Here is a 19,938-nt window from a genome sequence, read left to right on the forward strand (position 1 = left end):
TCTATTTTTAGTAGAGACGGGGTTTCACCATGGTCTCGATCTCCTGACCTTGTGATCCGCCCGCCTCGGCCTCCCAAAGTGCTGGGATTACAGGCGTGAGCCACCGCGCCCGGCTTCTGTGACTTTCATAATAAAATCTCTTCTTTTTCTTGTTCTGTTTTCCAAACAGCTATCCTACTTTGGAGAAGATGCTGGATACTCAGAGTTTCTGCCAGAGAATATATGCCTGAACTAAAAGAGGAAGTGGCCTATAGAAGAAAATGATGAGCTATCTTCTGTGGTATTAATAAAAGTTAAAAGCATTTCAAGTTTAGGCAGAAAACTAACTGAAAAACAAGAACCTACTCTATGGTTAGTAATTTCTTTCATGTCATACAAGTATTCAGGAAATCTGCTACCCTGATTAGTAAGACTGAACACATTGGTTTTGTCATTTATTCATGGAGGAAGTCCACCACCCACTTGGGGAGCAGAAGGAAATCTGTCATCTCAATTTACTTAACTTACCAGAAGTTTCTTTGCAGAAATATGACTGTTCCTTCAGTGGGACATCATTTGTGGGCTTCTGTCTCTTTTTGGTCTATGCGCTGGCTGGAGATGTAGTCTATGCTGACATCAAAACTGTTAGGACTTCCCCATTAGAACTCCCGTCTCCACTTCAGAGATCTGGTAAGCTGGATTTAGGGTGCCTTTTAGAATTAAAATTTTACTAGTAATCTCCTTTATTTCTATCCTGTGTCTCTATTTGCCAAACTGAAAATAGGAGACTAGATTCAAAGCAAAATTCATTGAATGTTAAGAATAAGAGCGAATGTTTTTAATGAAGCAAAATGTCTGGGTTCATAAAATAAATTGTAACTTTGATTTTAATATGTAGAACTTTGCCTCTGTTTTCGCAGCCTTTCTATTTCTTGATTTCTTGTGATGAATGTTTATATTCACACAGCAGCTTCTAGCGGGATCACCCCTTTCTGCTCTACAGCTTTGCTCACTCTCAGTCAAATCTGTCCTTTTAACATAATATGATAAATTCATCTCCACTGGGAAAAATACCTGTGGCAATTTACTCACATTGTTATTTATTCTTTTACAATATCAACAGGATAAAAATGTTAAACTAACTTAAGAAAACATGAAATGTTAGATTTAATTTTATAAAGGCTAGAATTAATGACTAGGTAATTGAATATTTCTGGAACCAGAGGAGATAAGCATATGCCTCAACTTAACATGGTGCCTTCATCACAAAACCCCCTCAAAAATTATAGATTTCCATAGCCAGTGTCTTTTCTATTCCCTGAAGTATTAAGGAAATTTCTTTGTCATGTTACAGTTCCATTCTCTGCTCTAGGGTAAGAATTTTTGTATCCTAGAGTTTATATAGGTGTTTTAAATAATTTAAGGTTCCTCCTTTGCATTTGCCCTTGTGGAATGAATCTGATATTTTGTTTGTCCATATTTCCAAGGAATGTATTTCTTCTTTATATTTTCAAAAGTTTATATTTATCAAATGAATCCAGTGTGTGCCCTTTTCTGGTCATAAAAGCATCTTGTTTCTTGTTTTAAACCTTACCTCTCTATTTTGCCCAGCAGAGGCTAACTTACTTTCTTTTCTTCCAGCTTAGGTGCTTTCATTTCCTATGAAATAGTGAAACATAATTTGAAAAATACCATGGACTACAACTGCAGTCTCATTCCCCTATGCTTCAAAAATATCCTGCAATTAGTTTCTTTTTTCTAGAGGTTATTTTACTCAGTTTAAGCAAGAAAACCAATAGTTTTGACTCTGCATTCCAGGGTTTAATTGCCTTTCTGTTTATGGTTTGAACTTTTATAAATAAAACCTTGTTCTTCTTCCCAGTTTAGGGATTTGGGGACGACATCTTTTAATGTGATCTAGTTCAATCTTATAATGTTAAAAATGAGAAAACGAACTATATGAAGATGAAATTAACTACCTATAGTCATGCTTATGACCAGAAGTCACATATCATATTGTTCTTGTGCTGTGTATGTGTGGTGTTAGATAAATGCAACTTTTGTTCTCACGTGTCACATCATCATCGAGGGAAAGAGTTGTTGGCTGATTAGATTTTTGTTATCTTACATACAGAGTCCTACACAATCGTTCCGGATCTCTTCTAACTTCCTAACTTTCTCTGATTTTGCTGTGGCTACTGGCCTTTTCTTTGCTCCTAAAGGTTATCATATTCCTTGCCATTTCAGAGGCTGAAAAATGCTGAATCTTTCTACCTAATCTATGAATCTTTGTGTTTCTAGCACCTCACACAGTACTAAATATAGAGCAGGAAATTAACAGATGCTTGATAAGTAAAATAATTTATAAATGGTTGAATAAATAAATGAATCTCATTAGACGATGAATGTTCATTGGTTCTCCAAGATACAAAGCATAAGGGAATGTCACCAGGAAGCTTAGCAGGACATCAGTGAGAGGTTGTGCTTGAACTAAGACTACCCCAGAAATTTATGCTTGGCTTAAATCTTACTTCGGAGGCCTAAAAGAGTGATCAATATCTTTTATGTTAGTCTTTTTATGAAATCTACAATTTTATTCTCCTAAATTGAGGGGTCCATAATTTCAGTTCTTCATATTAGTAACATGTGTAGTGGCCAGGCACAATGGCTCACGCCTGTAATCCCAACACTTTGGGATGCCGAGGCAGGAGGATCGCTTGAGCCCATGAGATTGAGACCAGCCTGGGCAACACAGAGAGACCTCATGCCTACCCAAAATTTTAAAAATGAACACGGTGACACGTGCCTGTAGTCACAGCTACTCAGGAGGCTGACGCAGTAAGATTGCTTGAACCTGGGATGTGGAAGCTGCAGTGAGCCATGATCATGCCACTGCACTCTAGCCTGGGCAACTGAACAAAAGCCTGTCAAAAAAAAAGAAAAGAAAGGAAAAAAAAAAAGGAAACGTAGAGTGATATCACCACATTCTTTCTGTGACTGACTTGACTCCTACAATTTTGACTGTTTTGTCTGATGAGTGAAAATATGTGGACTTCTTTTGATGTTTTGAAAATTAATAAATTCTTATTAAAGATGTTTTAATTAATAACAATAATAACTAGAACATGAAACAATGCACTCAATAATAATCTACCAAATAAACATTCCACTTAATCAGTCTTGATATGATTATATTTCAATATCAGCTATTTTCAGTACTTTCTCAGTGTATTGTGTGTTTATGTCACGTATCTAGTGGAAACAATGTACTGTAAATTGTATGTACCAGAGACTGTTGTTTTAAACTTTCAGCTTAAAGTTAAATGTACAACTTCTTTTATTTGGTTTATTTATTATCTTTTGAGTACTTCAAATGCAATGAGAAGTGTGGATACCGAAGGCAGCACTAGTCTGGTAGTCAAGAGACCTGAGGTTAGATATCAGCTCTGCTCTCAAGTAACTGTGTGACTGTGAACTTGAATATATCCATTTTAACACATGGGTATTGTGTTAAAATAATCGCTAACATTTCTTTTATGTTTAAATGTATGATTTTGTGGAATGACAATGATCTATCACAGGAAATGGATACATTATGTAAGCGGAGAAACAGAAAAGATCAACTCAAATTAGTGGGGTTGTCAATAAGCTTATTAGAGAATCCTGAGGGTTCCACAGTCTTACATAAAAACCCAGAGAGGCTGGGCGCAGTGGCTCACACCTATAATCCCAGCACTTTGGGAGTCCGAGGTGGACAGATCACGAGATCAGGAGATCGAGACCATCCTGGCTAACACGGTGAAACCCTATCTCTACTAAAAATACAAAAAAATTAGCCGGACCTGGTGGTGGGCGCCTGTAGTCCCGGCTACTCCAGAGGCTGAAGCAGGAGAATGGCTGAACCTGGGAGGCGGAGCTTGCAGTGAGCCGAGATCCTGCAGACTCCTCCCTCTGAAAAAAGATAAGGCAGAGACACAGACAGTGATCATAAGTAAGATCAATACTGGGGAATGTATACAGTGAATCCACAAGGAAAAAATCATATTTATTCAAACCAGAGAACACACGCATATGTGTGCTTTGTGTTGGAAAAAAAAAAAAACCAAGAAGCTGGGTCTACATATTTCAAAGGAAAGTAACTCAGGAACATGATAGGTGAGAAAGTTTATTTGGTCCTCTCCTATCTCTTACCATCTAAGGAACTACCTGCTGGGTTTACTAGGGAAATCTATTCAATTTTGTAGATTCTCACCACCATGGAATTGTCCTTAACGTTGGATGTGCAATAATATTATCCTTCTGGTAACAGTAATCGTACTGAATATTTTGGGTAAGTAATTACTAATATTATTTGTTCATCTCAAGGTATTATTTTTCTCATAACTTGTTGTAACTGTGTTTCCTATTTAAATGGTTCCTAAACAATATGATACGACTTCACAAAAAGTGTAAAATTTGATACACAACTAAAATTAGAGATTTTCTATAGAATTCCACCATGTGATAAAATATATACTGTAAATTCATCTCAATGATAAAAGAGCAGTGATGCCAAGATGAGTTGTTTATTTTATGATCAAGATCATGCAGTGAATTTCCTAGTGCAGTCTGATGTTGGGATATACACAGATGTCTCTGAAAGCATGTTCAGAAGAAAGCAAATTAAATTATGACTTGTATTTCTGTATATGCTTATTTATATTAACTACTCCTAAGCATCATCAATCTTGTGGCAACAGGTGAGAAATTTTTCTACAATAAATCAATTCAATTGAGCATTATAAATTTATACTAATGTACTTTGGACATAGCCAAATATAGCCCAATTATTCATATGGCAATTATTTTAATGTTTTGTTGAATAAATGCTTGGGGAAAAGTTCTTTACAAATATCTACAGAACAGAGATAATATACAGATGATATACATTCCAAGTAATTCAGACTTCCAGATTAAACTAAACCCTAGAAAAGGTCAATGCAGCATCTATGTGACTGAATCTTAGAGAATTATGTTAGTAAGTTATGAACGGCATTATCTATTACAAGTAAATAAGCAGAGTTGTAGAACTTTAGAACTAGAAGGGACTCCAGAAATCAGCAAAGTCTAGTTTAGATGGGCAGTCTGAAGCCCAGAGAGATAAGTGGTTTAACTACTTTAATGTAACTAGCCAATAGACTAATTAGGGCTATAAAATGGGGGTAGGGGGAGCAAAAATAATTAGCATTAAAAATCCCTACTCTACTTCTTTTCGTTATGTTAAGGTAATAGAATTACCTTACTAAATAGTTTTAAAATATTACGTTACTAAAATAGTTTTTTAGCAAAACAGATTTTTTTGCTACTAAAATTGATGTTACTAATAGATTTCAAAGACAAAACATCTTCTTAAAAAGTTTCTCTAGAATGCAACATTGTTCATGGATATTCTAGAGACCCAGGACCTGTTTTCAAACCCCAGCTGCATCACTAATAAAATTCTTGCATTGGATACACTATATTATGACATATATATGTTGAAGGATTAAAAGTACTCTGTATCAACATAAGAATTAGAGATTATATATTTAATACATTAAATGAATTAAATATATTGTGAATATGGTATCTTGTGTTAATGCCTGGCAAATGGCAAGCACTATTAAATATTTACTTTTATTACTTTCAGATATGTTTATGTGGTTTTAGATGGTCAATACTAATAACTTAATATACATTGTTGTGAGACTATAAATTATCAAAGATAATTTCAGTTAAATGGCCAGCAGAAAGACAAATATTTTCTTCATTGCAGAAAAAAACTACTCTGGGCTAACTCTATCTCATACATGCAGCATTTATATGCAGAATCTCAAAGGAACAAATCATTAGCCAAAGCCAAAACATACAAAACATCAACCAGGTGACACGTGATATAATTCCCAGGAACTCACTAAACACAAATGATCTAAATATGAGTCATATCCAGAGCTGGACATTTTGTGTTTATTAAAGTAATTATGACAGTTCCAGGAAAAAATTCAGGTGCTTATTCTTCTGGTCATATTTTTTCCAATTCTTTTAAAGTTAACATTGCTAAGGTTAATAAGAGTGCAAAGGAGACTCTAAATCTTGGAAAAAGTAGTTATGTTTTTCTCTTAATTTTTTTTTTTTTTTTTTTTGAGACAGAGTCTTGCTCTGTCCCCAAGGCTGGAGTGCAGTGGCAGGATCTCCGCTCACTGCAAGCTCCACTTGGCGGGTTCACACCATTCTCCTGTCTCAGCCTCCCGAGTAGCTGGGACCACAGGTGCCCACCACCAAGCCTGGCTAATTTTTTGTATTTTTAGTAGAGACGGGGTTTCACCGTGTTTGCCAGGATGGTCTCGATCTCCTGACCTCGTGATCCACCCGCCTCGGCCTCCCAAAGCGCTGGGATTACAGGCGTGAGCCACTGCGCCCCGCCTTTCTCTTAAATTTTTAATCATTTAACTTTTGATATGGAATTTCCGTATTATTGGACTTCATGGCTACAAACTAAAGGTTCTGGGCTTTGCGTCTAATTGGAAAAACATGTTTCTTCTTTCATTAGTTGTCTAGTTCAACACTGCGTGACATACTATTCATTATCCAATACTAAATTGTATAATTAGCCCAGAGAGAAAAACTGTACTGGAAAAAACAAATCTGGAACAACCACCTCAATAGGTAATGTTATTTTGTATTGCCAAATTCCTGAGTAACCAAGCATGAACAGTAGCCCTGATTTTCTTTGACAATATCTGAATAGAAGAGAAACTTCTCTATCACAATAGACAGATGGTTTAGATCATTGCTTTTAATGGACTCATTACAATTATGATAAAAATATGAATATGTAAAAGGACAAGGCAAAATGAGACAAATGAGCTTATACCATAAGTTTTAAATGAATTTAAAAGTATTTCATTGAAATAACTGTATTTTATTTTGTTTTTTATTGGGGTATGTGCAAGTACAGGTTAGGGTTAAAATTTCTTTCACTTAAAATTCATGGTCATTGCAGATGGTTTTTCAATTTTTTAGTGTTATTACATATTTAGAATTTTAAATGGTAATTTTGTTAGTCTTTCTTTTGCTCTCTCATATGAATGTATTTGCATATTTTAAAAGTCATTAGATGGCCTTTATATTTTCTTAGATTATTTGATTTTAATATTTTAATTTACATTTTAATTCTGTATTGAAACATTATATATCTTTTCACAACAATTATATTAGAATAACTTATTCATCATGTCCAAATTATAACCTAGAATCAAATTCTGAGGATTCATTAAGACTTTAAATTGCATTTTGATGCTCCCAAGCCCCCTCAATCACAATCTAAAGACTATGTCATACAACATAAGTTAATATTTTTCTTAACTTTGTGAGACATTATCCCCAAAGCAAAAGCACTTTATTGTAGTCCTTATATCTGTGACACAGGGAGATAATAAATAAAGCTCTGGCTTTAAATGCTTCCAAATCTGTTTTCTTACCCTTATTCTATTGTTATAGATGGATGAGGTACCTCTCCTAAGGTTCTACTTTCAATTGATTAGGAAAGTACATCAAATCTAAATGTGTTTGATCTTAAAATAGCAAAATAGACTTAAAATATGTAAAGTAAAACATAGTTGATGTATTCAACCATCATTCCAAATTCTTTCTCTACTTTCTCTTTGTTTTCTTTCTGGGACTCAAATTAGATGTGCAGTGGATCTCTGCTTTCTATCCTCCATTTCACCTAACTTCACCTTTGTCCCTGTCAATTTGTGCTGAATTCTTAGCAATATTTTCAGATATATCTTTAAATTCACTAATTATCCCTTTTCCTGTGCCTAATCTGCTCTCATTCACTGAGTTTTTAATTTCAATGATAAGAGTTTTTGATTCTAGGGATGTATTTTCAAACTTACTGACTTTTGATTTTTTTTGTTATGTGATCAGTTTTTATTTCTTTTATTTCTTAAAATGATTTAAACATTATTTTTCATAATACATAGGATTATTCAAATATCTAAAGTCCTTGGTGACCAAATTCATTCTTTGGATTTCCTATTGATATGTTGGCTTGTTTCCTGAAGTGTTTGATGATTTTTTAAAATTTGGTTGACCTCAATAATGGGATTCATAAGGAAAAATTAAGGATGATTTCTTCCAGAGATTAATTGCATTTTCACCTTTAAGAGGGCAGAGTGTAGCTAATGATTTGGATGTCTTGAGGCCCTTTTTAAGGTTTCAGACTGATGAAAATCTCATTGATTTCTTCCATCACCTTTCAGTAACCAAGAGCTTGTTCTTAGAATCCCAGCACCAATATATAGATTATTACCGTGAAGGGCCACCTTGCCCTTTGAACTCATTTACCAAATGCTGCTCCCCATTCTGCTTCTAGCTAAGTGCCTTCCATTAGCGATTTCCTCATTTCTTACAAGGAAAGCAATATGTTTAACCTAATTATTTCAGGTTATAATTGTCCCGTAGCGAAAACGTCTTCAAAGAAACAACAGTGTTGTTTCTCCTAAAGTTGTTTCTTGGCATGCCCTAACACGTTTGTATGCCTTAAAGTTCCTGAACTATACAAAACAAAGTTGCTATTTGACAGACTATAAATAAACTATTATTTAGCTATCTTGTTCTACTTTAGAAATCATTTTTTTATATTCTATGATATAAAAATATTTGAGAAACACTGCTTCCAGCTATCTAGTCTATCAGAGAAGTGAAAATGTAGTTTTTATAGTTTTCGTTAAATATGTCCTAAAATTTTTCAGCTACATAGTTGCTCTACCTTTCACCATAATTATACACTTATTCAGAAAGGGTTTGATTTAGGTACATTACATCAGTCTGAGAAAGAACTTTATAAGCTGGGCAACGGTATGAACTTAATTTGTAAGCAAGACCAAATGTCTTTTGAAGATATGTTGTTTATCTTATACTTTTATGCTTATCCAGATGTCTGCCATTTTTTATGTTCTTCCTTGAATATTCAAGTTTTCATTTAGAAACATTGCCCATCAGCCTGAAAACTTCTTTTAACATTAGCTATAGTGATTATCTGCTGTCAAGGGGTTCTTTGCATTTTCTGAAAATGCCTTAAATTTCCCACAATTTTTGGAAGATTTTTCACTGGATATAGAACACTTCGTTGACAGTTACTTTTTCCTTTGACAATTTAAAGATATTTTTTACTGTATTCTAGCCCATATAGTTTATAATGAGGATGATGAAAGATTTTTGCATAATTGTTTTCCTGCAGGTAATGTGCAAAAACTGTCTTCAAGATTTTTATTTTTGTCTTTTAAGGAGTTTGACTGTCTTATTCATACATATACATTTCTTAATATTTACCCTGCTTAGGCTTTGCTGAACTTCTTGAATGTGTAAATTTATAGATTTAAGCAATTTGGAAAAAAAAATCAATTATATCTTCAACCTGTTTTGCCTTCTTCTTTCTCTTCTCTTGAGTTTTGGGACTTCAATTCTATGGATGTCATATGTTGTAACATTATTCCACAAGTCCTTGAGGCTCTAAAAATTTTCCAACATTTTTTCATATTGGACAGTTTCAAGTTCGCTAACTTGTTTTCCTGTTAAATCTTGCTTTTAAGTATATCCAGAGACGGTTTTTATGTAAAATATTTTACTATATTTCTCATCCTAAATTTCATTTGGCTCTTTTTTCCTACTGTCCTTCTTTGCTGAGGTATCCTATTTTTTCATTATTTGCAAGCGTATTTTCTATTATGTCATTAAGCACAGTTACAATAGCTGCTTAAAAATATTTGCCTGGAACTTCTAATTTCTGCATCATCCTTATATTGGGCTGCACTGATTGTCCTTTTCCTTTAGAATTGGTCATATTTTTCTGGTTTTTCATGTAAGGCATTTGAGATTATATACTGTACACTGTAAACATTATATTGAGAAGTCTCTGTTTTCTCATATTTTTCTCCAAAAAAAGTGAAAGTGTTGACTTTCCTTTCTTTCTTGTTTTTTTGTTTTTTTGTTTTTTTGGTTTTTTTTTTAATGGAGTTGCTCTGTCACCAGGGTTGGGGTACAGTGACATGATCTGGGCTCACTGCAACCTTTGCCTCCCAGACTCAAGCAAGTATCTTGCCTCAGCCTTCCGAGTAGCTGGGGTTACAGGCACATGCCACCGTGACTGGCTACTTTTTTGTGTCTTTTGTAGAGAAGGGATTTTGCAGTGTTGGCCAGATTGGTCTCAAACTGCCTCAAGCAATCTGCTCACCTCAGCCTCCCAAAGTGTTAGGATTACAGACATGAGCCATTGCACCTGGCCAATTTTCTTTCCTTAGCAAGCAACTGGTATAGTTGGACTTAAATTTAAATCTCTATCTTTGGGGCAGCAGGTCAAATCTCAGTCCAGTTCTCTTGTTCTTACTGTAACCTGGCTTGTGCTTGCATCAGTCAGAGATTTTGGGGAAAAAGTATACACACAAGTTAGAGCACCCCCTTTATGTTTTTGATTTTATGGAATTGATTCTTCATTTTCAGCATCTGCAGTTTCTTCTAACTCTGTTCTCTGGTTATTCAGGTTAGAAAGGCTGCAGGTTTATTAATGATGTTTTACACACTCTACATGGGACTAAAATTGGCCTAAGGCTAACAATTGTAAAAATGATAAACTTTTGCCCTGCCATACCTTCTTTGAAGTGTCATCCCCCCTCCAGGATCTGTCTGGCTTTGTTTACTTTCAATGACTTCAGGTCGCGTATGTGTGTGTGTGTGTTTGTGTGTGTGTGTCTGTCTGTCTGTGTAAAGAATATTTATTTACAGGAATACTAAATTATTGGTATATCTAGAATACCCTGTATCATCATCTAAATTTGCTGGGAAATATTATAAATTAGAACTAGCTGTTAAGAGCACATTTTTAGATGTCAAGATCCTTTTGTGTGATAGTAGAGATGAATCTGTTTGATTTTGGGGGACCACCTATAGCACAAATTTTGCTTGTGAATAACTATTCTAGTGTGATATAAACTCCCAACATTTCTGATGTGCTAGTGGACAACTAATTAACATTTTTAATTTCTATTTTTCCTTTAAAGTTTTAGTTCCTTGAAGCTTGGATGTTCATTGTTTTATCCTAGAGTCTGGTGCATTTCCTGGCTTATAGAAAACATTATACATATATGTATTTATATATATATACACATATACGTGTATATATATATATTTTTTGAGACGGAGTCTCTCTCTGTCACCCAGGCTGGAGTGCAGTGGTGCAATCTCGGCTCACTGCAAGCTCCATCTCCCCGGTTCACACCGTTCTCCTACCTCAAGCCTCCTGAGTAGCTGGGACTACAGGCACTCACCACCACGCCCGGCTGACTTTTTGTATTTTTAGTAGAGACGGGGTTTCACCGCGTTAGCCAGGATGGTCTCAATCTCCTGACCTTGTGATCCACCCGCTTCGGCCTCCCAAAGTGCTGGGATTACAAGCATGAGCCACCGTGCCTGGCCAAAACATGATATATTTTTAAAAGAATAAATTAAAGGGAAAAAGGATGGATGAGTGAATGAATTAATGAATATACACATGACTTCAATTCTTTTAATTTTTTTTCAAATGTACCTTGGAACAAAGCACATACTTTTTTCAAAGAAAGCTTAGCACATAATATAACCAAATTTGAGACCCTGCAATTAGTATACGTCATTAGGATACAGTTTTACATTTCTTTTAATTGCTTATCTTTCTTTCTCCCAGTTTCTTTCAACTTTGCTACTGTCCTTAAATCATGTCCTGCCGAAGACTGGAAAGGTGCATAAGGGAAAATGTCACTGGATTGCTGAAACTAAGAAATCTTGGAACGAAAGTCAAAATGACTATGCCACGAAAAATTCATATCTCATGGTGATTCAAGACATTACTGCTATGGTGAGATTTGACATTTAGAGATGACAGCATCCCCCACATTGGCAGTGAATTTTTTGTGCTACAAACTTGGCGAAAGTATGTGAAAAAAGTTTCAACTTCATGTTCTATTAACTATGCAAATATTAGTTGAATGAATTGTTGAATTACATGATTACCTTCGAGGTTTTTTTTTTTTTTTCCCCCTTGGCTAGGAGGAGGGGACATTCATCTTATATTTTATACCTAAGTTCTTGTCTCCAAAGGACCCTCACTTCTTAGCAGATTCATTTTAAAATTTAAGAGATTGAATATATGCTTTTAGCACCCACGTTTATTGCAACGCTCATAAAGGCTACAGCCAGATATCATGGCAGCTGAAATTAAGGATGACGCTGTGAGAAAGGGAAGGCAGAACAGTATCTCTTACTTAGATTTAGTATTTCCAGAGGATAGCTAACATTTAGCTAACTCTGCCTTAATTTAAATTGAAGTTTTGCTGAATGGAGGTTGGACACTACTTTAAACCTTCTCAGTGATAAGGTCAACGTGTATGTTAAATTACAATCTTAAATAAGAGTTCTCAGCATGGGACTCAGTATGTTAGAATCACAAGCTACGCCAACAGCTCAGTTTCTGCAAACCCGATAGCTAGCAGTGCTTTACAAACCTGGTTGAACATCAGCCATCTGACAGAACTTAGAAAAGGGCAGCTGTTGAGACATCTGAGGGAAAAAGTCCCTCCTGAGTTTCACAGAAATCCACACCAAGAAAAACTAAAAGAGAAGTAACCTATTAATATCTTCAGTGAAACTAGCATTACCCCAAATGTCAAACTGTAAGACTCTGTCAGGCGCAGCAAGCTATGAGCCAAATCGAGAATGGAATTAGCAATTGATAAGAGACCTTCGTTCTTCTAGAGCTCAATTTTAAAGAGCAAGAAAGAGGAAGCAGGGAGTAACTAAAAAGCATCTAAAAAGAGTGTTCTCGAAGGAATCAACAATAAATAATAGCATGGAGCCATTGCACAATGAATGACTTCACTAAGAATCTCATATATCTGGCTCACGCCTGTAATCCCAGCACTTTGGGAGGCCGAGGCAGGCGGATCACAAGGTCAGGAGATTGAGACCACAGTGAAACCCCGTCTCTACTAAAAATACAAAAAACTAGCCGGGCGAGGTGGCGGCGTCTGTAGTCCCAGCTACTCGGGAGGCTGAGGCAGGAGAATGGCGTGAACCCGGGAGGCGGAGCTTGCAGTGAGCCGAGATCCGGCCACTGCACTCCAGCTTGGGCAACAGAGCGAGACTTCGTCTCAAAAAAAAAAAAAGAATCTCATATATCTCCTGCTCACAATCAAAAGGAAAAATGTGAAAATGTAGAAAAACATGTCTCTCAGCAAACAATAAACCAGATTTAGGAGAATGGTGGTCTAAGACAACACATTTTAACAGAAACTTACTTCCTCCAGTTTAAGCTTTACCTCTTCACATCATTCCTAAGTAAATATATGAGTCAGACCCAACTGTTCCCTTTCAAGAATAAACAAGACTCTAAAAGGAATTAGTGTATGATTTATGCATAAGCATGTCCCTTTCTAAACACCTTCCCCCCCAAAAAAGTGAAAAACAGATAAAAGGTTACAAGAACATTTACTCCAAGAAATATAAAATCATTTTCTAGCAATTATTCTCAAGTTCTCAAGTAAGTTAAAGGTAAAATGGCAAAAAAAAAAAAAAAAAAAAAAAGGATTATTAGTCCATCCAGGGTATCCAAGTGTCATCATGTGGCAAATAAAATAAGAAGTATGAAGGAAAAAGGAGAAGGAGGGCAGAGAGGCAGGGAAAGAGGCATAAAAAGAAGTAAGGGAGATGTATGGCTTTCACTTCCATGCTGCAGATATCTCAGAGAAATGCTGCTACCCCTTGTATAATGGAAAATAGCCAAATTAACTTCTCAGTATTTTTCAAATCCATTGAAGAATGAACTTTGTAGAACAACCAACTGGCCAAAATCTATGGTGATAGGCACATGCGAGAGAGAGGAGACACATCTCACTTATTTAGGATAGAGAAATCCAACACCAGATTCCAGTAAGAATTCAGCCAGGATAATTGAAAGATGGATTAGGGCTAAGTGTAGGGTGGCAGAACAGTGTGAAGCTCCTGGGGTCTGCAGAGATTAGAGAATCCCACCACCTCGCCCAGGCTATTTCTCTACAAACTCCACCTGACTCTCACAGAAATGATGAGAAAGAAGCAGAAATTCTTCGTATCCATTGTGATGCAGACCTGGAGAGAGAAAACAGTGATAATACAGAGGTGGTGGCTGGACGAGGTGGCTCACACCTGTAATCTCAGCACTTGGGGGGCCGAGGTGGTCAGATAACCTGAGGTTGGGAGTTCGAGACCAGCCTGACTGACATGGAGAAACCCCGTCTCTACTAAAAAATACAAAATTAGCCGGGCGTGGTGGTGCATGCCTGTAATCCCAGCTACTCGGGAGGCTGAGGCAGGAGAATTGCTTGAACCCAGGAGGCGGAGGTGGCAGTGAGCCAAGATCTCAGCCATTGCACTCCAGCCTGGGCAACAAGAGCGAAACTCCGTCTAAAAAAAAAAAAAAAAAAAATACAGAGATGGCATGAAATTCCACAGAGCACCTTCTCCCCTGTCTGCTATCTACACAATAAAATAAAAGACCTACTGTGTGTGCTGGGGAGAAGGGCAACAAACATCTCTGCGCTTAGGGACCTGGGGGAACAGCATTGCAGGTGGGAGAAAGAGCCAAAACACAAAATCTACTCTTGTAAGAGGGGCAGGAATACACACTGGACCAACAACTATATCCAGGGTAGGGGCAGAGACCTGAGCAGGCCAGGTACTAACATTACAGGCACTCACTCAGTGCCTAAGACTGAATTCCAGTGAGAACAGCAATCTCCCCTTCCACTCACTGCCTTGCACTACCAAGATAGCATTTTCAGAAAAGGAGTGAAAGAGAATGCTGCTGGAAGACAAAAAGAAGAGAAATCAGAATGTGCCAAGTAATCTTCTCCAAGGCACTGCACAAATGGAAACTAAAATGCCCAGGATGCAGAAGATATTTTTCTGGCAAACAAATCTCCAGATTAAACACCAGCTATCACTACAGGAATTTAAAGTGTGTGAAACAATGAGGATAATCACAGCAAGAACAAATCACAAACCCAAACCAACTCTTTTTAGTTTGGTTGTATTTTTAGAGACGGGATCTCACTCTGTCTCACCCAGGCTGACTGCAGTCATGTGATTATAGCCCACTTGAACTCCTGGGCTCAAGGGATCCGCCCTCCCAGCCTCCAGAAGGCCATGCACCACCACACTCTGCTTATTTATTTATTTAGAGATGGGCATCTTGTTATGTTGCCCAGGCTGTTCTCTTTTTTGCTTCTTTTTTTTGTTTTGTTTTTTGTCTTTTCTGAGATGGAGTCTTGCTCTGTCACCCAGGCTGGAGTGCAGTGGCTCACTGCAAGCTCTGCCTCCCGGGTTCACGCCGTTCTCCTGCCTCAGCCTCCCGAGTCGCTGGGACTACAGACACCTGCCAGCACGCCCGGCTAATTTTTTGTATTTTTAGTAGAGAATACTAAATACCGTGTTAGCCAGGATGGTCTCAATCTCCTGACCTTGTGACCTGCCCACCTTGGCCTCCCAAAGTACTGGGATTACAAGCGTGAGCCACCATGCCCCGCCTCGGCTGTTCTCAAACTCCTGGTCTCAAGGGTTCCTCCCACGGCAGTGTCATGAACAGTTGCTATTACAGGCTTGAGCCACCGCACCTGGCTCCAACTTTTAATGATTAACTCAAACCCCACATTAAAGACCTAGGAGAAGGACCTGTGTGCTCACTTCCAAGTACAAAAGCATTTTAATTCAATTCCCACTGTCCTAGACAAGATGAAGATGTACAACTTTCAACAAACAAGTAAGAGGTATATGAAAAGACACACACACACAAATACCCAAGACACTCTTTAGAATAAAGAGGGACATTACATAATGATAAAGGAGTTGTATTAATATGCTAGGGCTGTTTCAATAAAGTATCACAGACTAGGTAGCTGAAGCAACAGAAACTTATTTTTCACAGCTAAAGCCTAGAAGTCCAAGATTGAGGTTGTTGGCAGGTTTGGTTTCTTCTGAAACATCTCTCCTTGGTTTTCAGATGATCACCTTTTTGCTGTACCTTCAAAAGGCATCTTTTCAATGTCTGTACATCTCTGATGTCTCTCTGTGTAAATTTCTTCTTGTAAGGACATTGTCAGATTGGATTAGGGCCCACCCCAATGGCCTCACTGTTAGTAAATTACATCTTTAAAGGTTGTGACTCCAAATACAGTCACATTCGGAGATACTGAGGGTTTAGGACTTCAAAATATGAATTTTGGAGCAGTACAATTCAGCCCATAATATTCCACTCTCTGGGCCCCACAGCCCATAACAAGGGTCAATTATAAATGTGCATGCACCAAAGGAAAGACTGCAGAACTGAAAGGGGAAATGGACAAATTCACAATTGTAGCTGGAGACACCTCTTTAAGTAACTAATTAAACTAATAGACAAAAAGAAAAAATAGTAAGGAAACAGAAGAACTAAACAACACTATCAACCAACTGGATTTAATTGACATTATTGGAAACTCTGTACAACAACAGGGATTATACATTCTTTTCAAGTGCACATGAAATGTTCATGTGGATCATATCTGGGGACATAAAAATCTGAAAATATTTACAAATATGGGAAATATAGATATATAAAATATATATCTCAAATCATAATAAACTAGAAATTAATAAAAGAAAGAAAGTGCCTAAATATTTAGAAATTAAGCAACAGACTTTTAAATAATGTATAGGCCAAAGAGGAATAATCAGGGGAAATTTTAAAAATGTATTCTGAGTTGTATAAAAATAACAATATAGGCCGGGCGCGGCGGCTCATGCCTGTAATCCCAGCACTTTGGGAGGCCAAGGCGGGCGAATCATGAGGTCAGGAGATCGAGACCATCCTGGCAAACACGGTGAAACTCCATTTCTATTAAAAATACAAAAAAAATTAGCCGGGTGTGGTGGCGGGTGCCTGTAGTCCCAGCTTCTCGGGAGGCTGAGGCAGGAGAATGGCGTGAATGCGGGAGACAGCAGAGCTTGCAGTGAGTGGAGATCACACCACTGCACTCCAGCCTGGGCAACAGAGTGAGACTCCGTCTCAAAAATAATAAATAAAATAAAAATAAAAAATAAAAATAACAACATAAAGTATCAAAACTAATGGATTTTAGCTTAAGCAGAGTTTAGAGGGAAATGTATAATATTGAATGCTTATATTTGAAAAGGAGATAATGTAGAATTTATAATCCAAGCATCTACTTAAAGGAAAAAAAAAAAACAGAAAAAGAAGAGCAAGCTACACCCAAAGCAAGCAGAATGAAAGACTTACACTCTTCAATTTCAGGTCTTACTATAAAGCTAAGTTCGTTAAGATCAGGTAGAACTGTCAAAGTAGAGATATATACATGAGTGAAACTGAAAAGATAGGCTCAAAATAGACCCAGGCACATATAGTCAACTGGTTGTTTTAAACATAGTACAAAGGTAATTCATGCAGGAAAGCTATTATCTCACTTGTATGCCTAATTACTATTTTCCAGCAAATAGCTATATCACTTAATATGCTAAGTGAATTCAGCTGTAGGTGACTGAGAAGCAAAACAAGCTTAAACAAGATAAATATTTACTTATTTTATTGAATCTAAGGTCCTTTCAATTATAAGGTGTAAGATTAATATCAATTAGAAAGCAAAAATAAAGTTGCCCATTAAACTACTGCAAGTCATTGATAAGACGTTTCCAATTCCAAAACATTAGCACTGGGGGAAAACTTGTCTTAGAATATATGCAGTAGGTGGTCTCTCTGACATAATTATCTGGACTGCTACAGGGTTTCTGCTTATTACACCCATCATCATTACATGTGTGCCACCACGCCTGGCTAAGTTTTTGTATTTTTAGTAGAGACAGGGTTTCACCGTGTTAGCCAGGATGGTCTCAATCTCCTGACCTCGTGATCCGCCCGCCTCCGCCTCCCAAAGTGCTAGGATTACAGACGTGAGCCACCGCGCCCAGTTTTGTTTCACTAATTTTCAAACTAAGCTATTTTAAAACACAGAAATACTTCCAGGAATAATAATCATCCAGGACTCGCCGGGTAGAGGGATGGACACAACAATACTTGACATTGTTCATGCTGCTAATGGTTCACCAAGTTCTTAGGATTCAGACCCTGCTAGAGATGTGTCAGTGCTCTGGTTTGCATCCAGCTCACACAAGGACATGGGGGTTGTGGTTTACTTCTCATGTGATTCCAAGATGGAGTCTAGCAAGTGATTCTAGGATGGTCCCATAATAATCCATTCAGTGGTTTTGCCTCAAATGTTTTGGGAATGATATCTCATTATTTTCTTTCTCCTCTCAAATCTAGAAATCCAATCTTTGTTGACATATGCATATAGAAGTTCCTAGACTTCAGTGCTGAGGAGATAGAGGCTACAGGCATCCATATGCCTGCCTCTGGGGTCTTCTCAGGAAGAAGCCTCTGATGAAGAGAACAAAGCTCTGCTTGATATCCCAGTTTGAGCAAGAGGGATGGGACAAGTTCTTGGCAGCCACCAGCCGCCAGGAGATGGCTGAAATAGACAGTCAATTTCCAGGTTATTGGGAAATTCAAGACCAATAAATAGAATCATCTGGAGGTAAACTCTCTGGGACAGTGTTCATCAAGTTGCCATGCCCTGTCTGAGTCAGAGTTAGTGTTAGTCAGAGATACAGTGAAGTCTAAGGAGGATGAGGAAGAGTGACTGGTGATAGCAGATAAAAGAAATATGAATTAGTGGGATAAATGAAGATGACCAAGTTTGGCGAGAAGACAATATCATGAGAGAAGGTGTCCCGAGACAGAGTGAGACACAGATATAGGAACAGGATCCTGGGCCTGCCTGCTCCAGGAAAAGCATGGAAAAGGCAAGTTGTGAGGGCAGAAGACAGTCCCACAAGAACATAAAATACAGTCATGCAAAGGGCTGGGGAGGCAGAACCAAAGTGGTGAGAATGAGCCAGAAAGGAGATGTGGGGAGCAAGGACTCATGGCAGAGAAGGCCCTGGTAACCAAGATAAGCAAGTCAACTGTGAAGGTGAGCTAAGAACACATGACGGATGAATGGAACCCAGGGGCCAGAAAGTCTTTGAAGGCAGAAGATACAAGGCAATGTGTGGGCAGGAGGGAAAAAAGTAGTGAAAATGTGCAGGCCAATGTCAGAGGGGCCTCTGATGGCAGAGAGGAGGCCAATGATGTCAGTAAGGAGTGCTGCAGGAACAGGACCCAATGTGACGTCATGAGAAAATGAGAAAAACTGAGATGGTAAGGGAGAATCAGAGCCAAGATCGGAACCAATGATGAAAGTCCTCCAAAGAGAGGTCAGAACAAGAAGACAGAATAAAGGCCAGAACTGGAGAGAGCTCAGCAGTGGAGCTGAGATGGTGGAGATGGTAATTGGACCTCTGGAGTGTCAGCTGGGAGAGCGGATGCTGAAGGTAGAGGAGTAAAAAACCAAAAATTTGTGAACGAGAGCTAGAGAAAGGAAGAGAGATTGTTTGATTGATTGAGTGATTGATTGATTGATTGAATGATGATTGCAAGGAATTGATTTACACAATTGTGAGGGCTGCCTAGGCAAATCCCAAATCCACAGGGCATGCCATAGGAGGGACAGGTTGGAAACTGTGACAGGAGTTGATGCTTCAGTCTACGGTGGAATTTCTCCTTCCCCAGAAAACCTCAGGACTTTCAACTGATTGGATAAGGTCCGCCTACATTATTAGGAATGATCTTTACATACAGTAAACTTATTTGTAGCTGTTAACTATATCTACAAAATACCTTCACAGCAGCATCTAGACTGGTGTGTGATTGAATGACTGTACTGAAACCTAGCCAAGTCCACATGTAAAACAAATCATCACAGTCCACATGTTGTC

General features: G+C 37.7%; 1 protein-coding gene across 1 annotated transcript; it reads left to right on the plus strand.

Annotated features, from left to right (window-relative positions):
- Positions 1-348: 348 nt before the first annotated feature.
- Positions 349-19,299, plus strand: CLECL1 (C-type lectin like 1). Its single transcript, XM_025403156.1, is given in 6 exon segments — positions 349-504; positions 507-669; positions 11,723-11,772; positions 11,774-11,893; positions 16,070-16,201; positions 18,386-19,299. Coding segments are annotated over 6 exon segments (639 nt in total). The 3' UTR covers positions 18,404-19,299.
- Positions 19,300-19,938: the final 639 nt, after the last annotated feature.

The sequence above is a fragment of the Theropithecus gelada genome, chromosome 11 (assembly GCF_003255815.1).
Source record: "Theropithecus gelada isolate Dixy chromosome 11, Tgel_1.0, whole genome shotgun sequence".
Lineage (NCBI taxonomy): Eukaryota > Metazoa > Chordata > Mammalia > Primates > Cercopithecidae > Theropithecus > Theropithecus gelada.